The 11,956-nt window shown below is 35.4% G+C and overlaps 1 protein-coding gene across 2 annotated transcripts in view; it reads right to left on the bottom strand.

Moving 5' to 3' along the window:
- Window positions 1-6,390: 6,390 nt before the first annotated feature.
- Window positions 6,391-11,956, bottom strand: part of kcmf1 (potassium channel modulatory factor 1) — a 30,954-nt gene continuing 25,388 nt past the window's right edge. Inside the window, exons 4-8 of one of the 2 annotated variants that reach the window (XR_008837853.1) lie at window positions 11,837-11,938; window positions 9,527-9,704; window positions 7,642-7,927; window positions 6,861-7,176; window positions 6,391-6,562 (exon numbers count right to left, since the gene is read on the bottom strand). Coding sequence is in view for 1 of the 2 variants with exons in the window: in XM_056458408.1 (XP_056314383.1) it covers window positions 6,915-7,176; window positions 7,642-7,927; window positions 9,527-9,704; window positions 11,837-11,938 (828 nt within the window). In the remaining variant the exon portion in view is untranslated. Of the gene's footprint in view, window positions 7,177-7,641; window positions 7,928-9,526; window positions 9,705-11,836; window positions 11,939-11,956 lie in introns of both variants that reach the window. The other variant, XM_056458408.1, reaches the window with a different exon arrangement.

The following is an 11,956-nucleotide window of genomic DNA, read 5'->3' as shown; positions in this document are numbered from 1 at the left end:
TTTCTCATATTTAATTTATCAACTTTTAATATTTTTATGACCCTTAGGACAGCCTGTAGTACAAGCTTTACAATACCAAATGACCTTTCTAAAATGCGTACCCTACATAGTGTAATTCATAACACATTGTGTACACTATTAATTTAGAACACAATAGGAAGCAGAGAAGGCTGTATATTAAAACTGCTCAGAAACAATAATCATTAGCAGTTAAAAAAGCTAAAATGTGTGATTTCTTATGTTTTAATTTTTTTGGATGTTGCCATGCAGCAGCTGAAGCTAGCCTTTATCTTCTCAAAACCTTCTGTGCATTTCCACCACAGAAACGGAGCAGATTGATTCAACTCAGGTCAGGGAGAGAAATGCGAACATGGTCCATAGCAATCGCACTGTAATAATATTGCATTAAACTGTGTTGCATTATTTATGTTGAAATATGTACACTACAGGTCAAAGTTTGGGGTCAGTAGGATGTTTAAATGTTTTAAAATAAGCTTCTCCTGCTCACTAAGGCTGCATTTATTTCATCAAAAATACAGTATAAATTTGGAAAATAACTGTTCAAAAGTAGACAATAATTTCACTAAATAATTTATTCCAGTGACTTTAAAGATTAATTTACAGCTTCATTACTTGTCTTTAGAGTCACATGATTCTTCAGAAATCACTCTAATAATAATAATAATAATAATTATTATTATTATTATTATTATTAATGGTAATAGTAAAAGCAATAATGACTAGAATAATATTTTAATTCAAAACTACATTCAATAAATAATAAACAAACATTTAATAAATATTTAAGCTGTTTTTTTTACATTTAATAAATGCCACCTTGACGAACAGAATGATTTTCTTAAAAAATTTTTTAAAAAAGACCCCAAACTTTTGACCATTAGTGTAAACCTGGGGTCCATTCTTTGTACCTGGATTACTCAATTATCTGGATTTGGTTATTGATGATTTGACATGATCCCGGATCGTTTCGCTCTTCAAAACTCATCCGAGGGTTGTTGTCATAGCAACAGTTCTGGTAGCTCAAACCTGCTCATGGGCAGGCTTCTTTCATATAAACAGGATTAGATTGGGTCTTTTCAAGCAAAGATAATACTGAAAGTATGTACCAAATGCTGATGTTTTCTTACAGTAGTAGTTATATACACTTGAGAGAATAGTAAATATATCCTGGATCATGTCAAATCATCAATAACCAAATCCAGCTAACGGAGTAATCCATGTACAAAGAACAGAATCCAGTTCTGGCTCCGCAACCTCATCATCGCTGGTTAGTTTTGTGTGGGCAAGCATCATTTCATTCACAGCTCACATTCACTACTCAGATTCAAACTGTCATTTTTCAGAACGTGTAGAAATTGCTCTGGCTGGAAAGGACGTTTGATGAGTTCCTAAAAAGGTTTATGTGACTAGTATTCAGACCACAGCCACAGAGATTAAAAAGGATGAGGTTTGGTTTTCATCAAAAGCTGTGCACCGTTTTATTGTAGTATTCTAAATTTACATTAAAAAAAGAAAGTCTGCCCATGTCCTAGATCCATTATGAAAGTAAACGCACAAATTCCATATACATCTCATTGTATTTTACATAGAGGATAAGAGTATAGGCATGGAGGTGGCATGATCAATCACAAAGCTTAAAAGAATCATAAAAGAACAAAAAAAAACTGAATAAATAGAAGGTGCTGTCTATTAGCCGAGAGTAGGTTAGCATGTCACTCTTCTGAGAAGTTCAAAACAAAGGCCGTAGCATTGCGAAACTCACGCCCTCCTTTATCGATGAAGAGAGAAGGATCCAAGCATACTAGAAGCAGAAATGAGGAGTAGAGCGAGATGACAAAAGAGAGCCTAACTTGTCTGTACAGGTGCATAAGTTAGAGAGTACATCTGGTGGTTACACAGACACTAAAACATTGACGTCTAGTTTAAAAACAAAACAAAAAAACAAAACAAACAAAAACTGGTTATCAGTTGTTATACCTGTTTATGTATAGATATTTTTTATTTTCTCAAAGGCAACAAGATAGTTAAGATAATCATTTGCTTCAAGCAATCAAAGGAGACCGAATGAATGTCCAACAGTGAGGTTTCAGATGTAAATATCCCATTCATTTTCTCCATTATTGTAAACCTTTTAATTTTAAGCCAAAACATTTTCAGAAATTCTTAAGCCATTTTCTGAAATATTTTAAGGAGACACTTGTATGTGTGTGTGTGTATATTGTTTGTTTTATTTATTATTTATTTATGCTTATTTTCAGTTATACCATTCCAAAGGTATTAGTAAGGGATTTTTTTATGTTTTTTTTGTGTGTGTTGTAAATAAATCTGCACTTTTGAAATCAATGAAGACAGCAGAAGTAAATGATTTAATTTAATTATTTAGCCTGACATGTTTACTGTTCCAAAATAAATATTTCCTAAAATAAAATATAGTGTTCAATGGGGTAAAAAAAAAGTTATTTTCTGACTCAGACATTTAAAAAGAACTTATTTTAGAGCAGTAATCACAATACCGTGATACTGTGAAACAGTTGTATATTTATTTAAGGTTATCATATTGTCAGAAACCTTTACTGGCCCATGCCTACTGTGTATGCATTTGTACATGCATATTTTTTTTTTATACACTTCAGGTGTATATTCAGGGTTCACACATTTTTACTACAAAAATTCCATGACTTTCAAGGACTTTCAAGTCAATTTTCATGACTTAATGTTTCATGTAATGTCTACATATACGTGGTCATAAAAAAAATCATAAGAAGCGCTTCAATTTATTACAGCATATCATAACAGGCAATGGTTCTAATGTATTTTTTATATCTATGTAAAATAGATGATGCTTACACAGCACTAATAATGTGAGAGCATGTTTTTGGCCAACTAACAACTTACCTCCATTCCAATATATAAATAAATTTTAGTTATAGATAATAGGTTGTTAAACCAGTAATAGTAGGTAAAACTACTTCTATTATAAAGCGGTGATCACACTGCACTTTTCGCTCCACAGACTTCCATTTATAGACATGCAAATGTCATGTCAAAATTCCATGACTTCTGCAGATTTTCTATGACAGTATGAACCCTGTATATTGTTTTTTTTTTATTTCCTTAAATGCTTTGGTTCGTTAATGTGTAATGTACACGTATTGATATTATTTATATTGTATTTAGCTAGTTATTTTCTGTCTAACCTAAGTTGAACCAAATAATGCAAACAAAGCTGAAGAAATAAGTTTAAATTAGGGCTGGTTGATATGGCAAAAATGCAATCTTGATAATTATTTTCTATATTGAACGATATTGATATACATTTTGATACAAGTTGTTAATGCTTCACTCAAAAAATATATTTTTTTACTTGTTCAAACTATTTAATTAAAATTAGCGAAACACAATTCTTGAGATTTTATTGGGACAACTAAATTTTTAAATGTTCAATCTACATAAATTTGTTAAAAGTGTTAAGTTAACTTAATTTGTGTTGGGACAACATGAATGAATTGTGTAGAACCTTGCATTTTTTACAGTGTTCCAGATTTAAGAGTGCCCCAACAATGACTGAAGCCACAAAAATTACAGGGTCCATCAAATGGCATAACACTTTCAGCCGATAAATTTTCAGGGGCCAAAAATTCGGTACATCTCTAATATCAACCCACTATAGATTATTATTATTGCACAGCTCTGCTGTGTGATTGGCTCTTAGATTAATATATAGTAAAAAAAAGTCCAGAGCTAAACATTGTTATTGACAAATTTTAATGTGATTCGATATAATACCGTTTATTGACCCATAACCCCCCAGAGAGATATACAAATTTAAAATGCTGATATCCTCAAGGAACAAAGAAAAAAATCCCACTTCAAACACCACTGTGAAAGTCAATTAACAAGACCTGTTTACGCTAAGGTGAATTCATTCGTTAAAAAAAGAAAAAAATACAGTTTAAGTCAGAATTATTAGCCCCCCTGAATTATTAGCCCTCCTATTTATTTTTTCCCAAATTTCTGTTTAACAGAGAGAAGATTTTTTCAACACATTTCTAAACATAATAGTTTTAATAACTAATATTTGACTAGATATTTTTCAAGACACTCCTATACAGCTTAAAGTGACATTTAATGGCTTAATTAGGTTAACTAGGCAGGTTAGGGTAATTAGGCAAGTTATTGTATAACGATGGTTTGTTCTGTAGACTATCAAAAATGGGGCAGCTAATAATTCTGATTTCAACTGTATATCTTCCCTTTTTTTTTGATAACAAAAAGAGATATTTTAAAGCATGCCCTGCTCATGCTCTTACATACATATAACGGCAGTGAATAGCAACCAGTATCAATCTTTGTAGAAGAAAATAAAATATCACTGAAATATCACTGAATGAGCCCATGCAACACACTTTGTGTAAAAGCCAGCGTTCTGGGATTATGGAATAAGTCAAAAAACAATTCAGATAGTTGGGATTATTCTCTGATATGATGAAGCTTGATGCTGATTGTTATTAATTGCCATTATATGGACAAGCGCAAACAGTGTGGATAATGACTTTATTTTTATTTTTCTGTAAACTGACTCCGTGTTATCTCTTGTGACGGTTGTCATTTAGGTTTTTCCTTATTATGGTATGAGCGATTGTGTGATTGGATGACAGCTGTCAGCTGATTCAATGCTATTTAGAGCGCCTTGGTTGGCTCTTTCGAGCTCTCTCTCATTCAATCCTGGTCACGCAGTCAGCATACAGGTGATTCCGGGTCACGGGGTAATGCTTTGTTGAAGCTCAATTTTTTTTTTTTATTCAAGTGAATTATTTGAGTAACTGTAGTGGGGTTTTTTTTTCTAACCCCTGGCGCCCAACCCACTTTAGTAGCCAAATACCGCTACACTCTTTTCAGTCCAGCACTAACATTCGCATGCTGTCTGTCTGTCAATCCATCTGTTCTGATCTCTTTTCCATCAAACTGTGAAGAAAACTGGCCAGCAGATAAAACGAAGAGCTTTGGTCAAAAGCCCAGACTCACTGTTGTGTAAATTTAAACAATTTGTATAATGCTGGACAATCTTTGTTGTTGTTGTTGATTTATTGCTCTAAACCAGGGGTGACCAAACTCGGGCCTGGAGGACATAGTTTAGCTCAACTTCCTTCAACACACCTACCTGGAAGTTTCTAGTAGACCTAGTTGCGTTTAATTGGGGTTGGAACTAAAATACGCAGGACACTGGCCATTCAGGACCGAGTTTGGGCACCCCTGCTCTAAACTGTCAAGTTTAAACCACTTTTAGATGCAGGACTTAAAGGGGTAGTTCACCCAAATTCTTTACTTGTTCTAGACCAGTTTGACTTTGTTCTGTTGAACACAAAATGAGATATTTTAAAGAATGTTGGACAACTGCAACCACTGATTTCCATAGTATTTGTTTTTCCGACTATAAGTGTCAAGGTTTAGTTTTCCAACATTCTTCAATATGTCTCTTGTGTTCAACAGAAGGAAAAAACTCAATCTGGTTTGGAACAATAGTTAATTCATGTTTGAGTGAACTCTCTCTTTAAATGAAATTATACTTCTTTTATTTGTTTTTTCTTTCATTCAGCAATATACAAATGAAATACTTTTATCCTCAATGACGTATGGACTTTTTAAAAATTCCATTGACAATTATTTGATTTACAAAATACTCCCTCAATCAATAAAGCTGACATTGTGTCTATTCTGGACACGATCACTGTTTGATCGCACCAGCTACAAGTTTTGTACAAAAGATAAAATAAAGCACTGATAGGAAATGTCCTCTGTCAGAATGGCACAAACAGGAGGCATCAGTTTACTGATGAACATTTGTTGCTCGAGTTACGCTGCATCCAGTGAAGAATCACTGATTATAAAGGCTTTTTCAGTTGTTAGTCGTACCAAGCTGATAACATCTGGTGTAATCACTTTTAAAAGCAAATAAAAGTTTCTAACGTTGTGATTAATCTCAGAACTGGTTTGTTTAGCCTTGACTCTTTTTGTTTTTTTAATGGAGAAAACAAATGGGAAAACACTTGTGAAACCTGAGGCTGCCGACAAAGCAGCCAATCACTGTTGTGCTCACAGTTGCGGATGAGGAGGGCAAGATTGGAGCAGAGCGACAAGAAATTTGTCCCTTTTTTTTACATTTTGCTAGCAAAGCTATGGTAGGTGCCAATTCGCTGTCAAATTCCATATTAAACAAAGACAAAAAAAATCCTACATCTTCACCCATTTCAATGGGCTCTGTTCAAGTTACCCTGGGAAAAAAAGTTAAAGAAAGCTTTGGGATATTTTGCCTTTTTAATGACAAGGTCATTAAAAATCATGCACGCTGCAAATAACCTCATGCAGTAGTTATGGTAAACCATCCAAGCACTTTTATTCATTAATATTCATAAATACACACAGCAGCTTCATTAGAGAAGGTCTCTTGTTTCCTCTTCAGTTTTTGAATGTGGAGTATTTATAAGGAGAGCCTTTTGCAAGACACAGGAAGCAGAGGTCTGCCACAGATACCTACGCTCACCTGCTAAATGAAAAAAATTAGTTATGTGGAATTGATTATCAACGTATATATATTTATTTATATATTTATATTTCTTATTTTTCTCTCTCTCATTCCATTTTTCTGTCTCTCGGTTCGCTCACTCTCTCACACGCCTGTTCTGATGTATTTTGATTATTTTTTCTCTCGCTCTCCTTTCATGGATTTATACAATGTAACAAAGGTGACAGACCTGAAATTACAATCACCAAAAAAAAAAAAAAAGAAAAGAAAAAAAAAAAGGGAAAAAAAATTAGAGAGAGCTGTGTTTTTTGCCCACCGTCATTGGCAGTTACAGCACAGAGGACATAGTCTGCGTTGTGGTGGGATATCATCAAAGAGGAGGTGGTGGAGGCTCCTTGCCTGTGGAGCTCTCCTTCAGGTTCAGGCTCTCCAGAGCCACGTCTAAAGGCATGATGTCCACGCAGCCCATGGCGCCGAAGTCAGCAAAGTCTCGCCTTTCGTCCTCGTCGGAAGACGAGCTCTCTTCTCGCATTAGTGTGGACAGCAGCAGCTCCTGAACAAACAGGCTGCGGTCCGCGCGCTCGCTCTCCAGCGCCTGTCGTTCTGCCTCAGACATTTTCGGCTCATTCAACCTGGTGGATTTACAAAGACATAGGGTGACTACCGAATCACATGTAGTTCATCTAAAATGTATGACAAATGCTCAATTTTTACCATTTTCTGTTTATTTTTCAAATTTCAGTTTGTTCAGTGTTAATCTTTTGATTACATTATAGTATTGTATATTAATACTGTCACTGTAATTTATTAAAATAAAACAGTTTTTGTTTACATTAACAAAAAAAGATGAACATGCTATAACAATAGGAGCTGTCTTTTATAGTTACCATGAACTTTAATCAATGAGGGTCAGTTTTGCAGATTGTCATGACTTTAAGTTATTCACTTGTATGGAAAAAGAGTAATAAATTGAATTCCATCAGTAAAATAAAAAAAAACTATGGAGAAGTGAACAGTTTATACAAGAAGCAGACGAAGTAAAAAATGAACACCACATCCAGAATTGTTAGCATCTGGCGATGATGTGTGTGGCGTACCGTGTGAGAAGGAACTGGGAGCTGTGGGAGGCCAGTGGGTTGCTCTCAGTCATGGCTGTGTTTGTGGCGGTGCTGGGCGGCGGGATGCTGGCGCTGATGTTGCTCGGGTTGCTGCGTTGGCGTGTAGCATTGCGGGCCGTCTCCAGCTGCTGACGGGCCGCCTGGGCCTGCTGGCGCTCCAGCTGAAGCTGCATTTGCAGCTGTTGTAGCTGTGAGGCCGAGGGGCCAGAAGAGTTGAGCTGCCCTCCAGCAGAGCGCCGCACACCCGACAGCTGAGAGAGCAACTCTGCTCATACAGACACATGGACAAAGAGGACCAGTGTGAGACCACCATCAGAAAGACACAACATCAACCTAAATTCAGAACTAGCTTAAAAGTTATGTTGTAAGAAATGAGTCTGCCCGACCCAACTTCCACTCTAAATGGTGTGCTGATGCTCATTTCCCAAAAGGGCTGACTTATGAGAGAAAATAGAAATCAACAGTTTCTGGTCTCTACATTGTTTGAGGTGACTACATCTTGACCAAATGTTAACAATTGTAGAATGGGGATGGGTGTGGTGCACAGAGAACCAAGTCATGTGTACAGTAGGCCTGCATATTATCAGCACATTAAAATACAGTTGAAGGTAATAAAAGTAATTCTCATGGAGTCTAATAATATTGACCATAAAATAACGTAAAAATAATTAAATAAAGAAAAACGTTTTTTTTCCAACAAAACTATAATCATTAAGACTTTCTCCAGAAGAAACAATATTTTAGGAGATACTGTGGAAATGTCCTTGCTCTGTTAAACATTACTTGACTCGGTAAAATGAAAAATAATTGCAATTTCACAGGAGGGCTAATAAATTCCCTTTAACTATATATTGCAATGGGTGTAAAATTTCACCAGATGACTTGTTTGGAAAGAATTCATAAATTCAGATTGATTGGGATAATATAAAAAAAAATACATCTAGTCTTTATTAAACTGATAGTTCACCCAAAATCTACTCATTTACCCACACTCAAGTGTTTCCAAACCATTACAGGAGTTTCTTTCTGCTGTTCACAAAAGGTATTTCAAAGAAAGCCTGTAACAAGTGACATCCATGGAAGTCTTAAAAAATGTGTGATTTAAGTCTCTTTCTGGGTCACAGCACTAAATTGTAGGAACCAAACCAGGAGACTAGTTTCAAGCAGAATTCTTTTTTGAGAATGTGCTATCTGTTCTGCAGTCAAACAGTCTCTTCAAAGAAGTCTACAAGAGTCTGGTTTGAGCAGCGTTGTCCTGTCTATGATATATGTTTTAGGGGGCAACAAACGACACAGACAGTTGTTGGGATTCTGCCCTTAGCATTTGTATTACTTTGCGATCTGGAAGGCAAAAGGTTTAATGTCTCTTACACCTGGGCTGCTAAAGTTTTAAATTATATTATATTTTTAAAAACCCAAAGCATAAATTTTTCAATTATATACATTATTGTTCATTTGGAACTAGATTATATAGATTTTTTTATTTACACAGTAGGATAAGCAAATACAAATACTGGAAGTCAATGGTTACAGGTTTCTTAAAAATATCTTACTTTGTGTTTAATTGAAGAAACTAAAAGGATTGAAACAAGGAAAGAGTGAGTAAATTATGACAGAATTGTTCTTTTTGGGTGAAATATCCCTTTAAAGCTACAAACATTACACAATGCTTCTTGTGCCCAAAAGCTGAAATCTTAAAATGTTTTTTTTTTCCTTTGCAATGACTCCACAAATCAAAAGTGTTCTGAACTGTGGAGCCTGGTCAACAATAACCAAGATGTGACATTGCACATACTGTGATGTAGATAAATGAAATATCATGTAGCCCTACTGCAACTACTCGCAATTCTAAAACATTACACACCTGCTATGGGGTCCATGGCTTCCCTATTGCTTGGAGAGTAAGATGAGCTTTGTGATGAGGAGAGCCCACCAGTGGAGCTGCTGGTAAAGTGCATGTTAGTCCTGCGTGCCCGCGGACCGCCCAGCCCCCGTCCAGGGTGGAACATCCGACGCACGTGCCGCACGCCGCTGCTCTCATCGTACACATGCTAGTTAAGGAGAATGTTTGACCACACACTCCAGACGGACAAGAAACACACATTTTATCCTGAACACACAGTTGCAAAAATGTACTAGCTGCATTGAGACGGAGCACATTTGGGCCACACCCCATCAGGAGGGAGGGGAGACGATGCAACTTGCTCAATGGGCTATATGCACACAGACTTTTAATTTTTATTTTTTTTAATTAACTTTTGTCCTGCCATTACATATTTGTTATGTTAAGATCTGATTTCTTTAACAATCAGCGATCTTAACTGCCTGTTAGATATAAGATATGAAGTGGGTCTCAGGTCGGACAAGAAGCACTGCATTAAATTCCATTTCACCCCATCATGTCTGTTAAATATGACAGTTTATTTTACCTCAGTATTTTCAATGGAATTTCTGCCCTAGTCTGTTCCTACTGACGGCGCTAGCGGTTACGATGATCTCGTTTTACACTTGAACAACTAAATGAATGCTGAAGTCTATTTAACTGAATGTATTGTAAATACAGTACAACATCAATGCTCAACCTTGTGAAATTAAAGTCACATTAAGCTTTCACTGGTAGTTTATCGTTGGCTTTAAAATTCTAGCTGTGCATAGAGCCCATTGACTTTCTATTGCGGGGAGAGTGCCTTCTTGCTAATTCTGACTAAAAAAAAAAAAAAAAAACAATGTCTAAAAGTTACTATGTAACAAACTCTAAAGTAGACAAGATAAAAACCAGAACCAAGTTATTATAACCAGTCGACCCCCAAAAAACAAGTGTTTAACTTAATTTCCAAAGAGGTGGTATATGCTAAACCCAGATCAGGTTGAATGAACTAAACTTAAGTGGATCAGTCCAGTTTGTAAATAAATAACTCTGGCATCTTAAATAAATGGAAAGTTTTCATTTAAGAATCAGTTCAGACAAGTAGAGACTACATTTGAATTTGCTACACGACCATTAGAAAAGTATTTTCTATATAGTTTGAAAGCAATTTGGATGAACTACATCTGCCATTTATGATCATCACGTGACCCACGTCAGTTTTGTAGATTCACTCCCAATATATATATTAGGGCTGCATGATATTGGAAAAACTTACATTGCGATATTTTTTCCCTACGATATATATTGCAATATACTTTCACCACATGACTTAAATAGCTCTTTGTCATTACTTGGGATGATTTTTTTTAAAGGAGTAAAATATAAATATATTTTTATGTAATTTATTATATACATGTATCATAAACAAACTACAGTCATAAATCAACACAATGGAGCAAATAATAAAGTGATCTTTGGTTTTCTGGAGAGTTTTCTGGAGAGAGCAACAGTATTCAGGTACAGAAATTTAATAATCAAATGTAAAATAGCACTGTAGTCTTTACCATCATTTTTAAACTTCTTTATGCACTACTAAAATGCTGTAAACTCTCTTCAAATGCTCACACAGTGACAGGCCTTAAAAACACATGCAGATGATAAACCTTCAATCTATTATGGTTCAATTCTGCAGTGTCTCCACAAATCTCCTGTGTTTTGACCTGTGGTTTCTGGTCTAATCAATAATCCCAACTCAACATTGCATATGTTGCGATGTGACTATTGCAGACACACACATTGCGATATCAATCTTCAAACAATATATTGTGCAGCCCTAATATATATATAAAAGGAAGGTATGTGATTTTGGATGCAGCGTTACTTTCATTTTGATACAAGAAAACCTTTTCTATTCAATGGAACTTTAAAAAGAGCAACCAGTATAATTCTTTAAAACGTCTCCTTTTGTGATCCACAGAAATCAAAGTTTTTAAATGACATGAGGCTGAGAAAATAATAGCAGAATTTTAGGTGTTGAAATAACTTTTACATTCTTCTAAGTTGCAACAAGAAACACCATCCAATTATCAAGCAATAATCATTTGCAGCCATAACGTTACCTCTAAAGTGCACATGAACAGAACCAATGTGTGTGTAAACGGCAAAATCCTACTTGCGTCAAAACTGAATTGAATGAATGCTGAATTGAAAGGGTTTCACAAATGATTTACTTTGAAGCTGTGTTTTATGAATGAGATCCATTATGCATATGGGGTATATGCACATTAGCTTCAGACAGAAGGATATTAAATCTCTAGGTGCTCTGTGTTCAAGTGTGAGATGAGCAGCAAAGTCATCTGTCACATGATTGGGGTCGCCACCAGGCAAAGCTGCACAGATCGGGCAAATCTAAAACGAGAGAGAATC

This window comes from Danio aesculapii, chromosome 5, assembly GCF_903798145.1.
Source record: "Danio aesculapii chromosome 5, fDanAes4.1, whole genome shotgun sequence".
NCBI classification, from domain to species: domain Eukaryota; kingdom Metazoa; phylum Chordata; class Actinopteri; order Cypriniformes; family Danionidae; genus Danio; species Danio aesculapii.
This window is presented reverse-complemented; position numbering and strand designations above follow the sequence as displayed.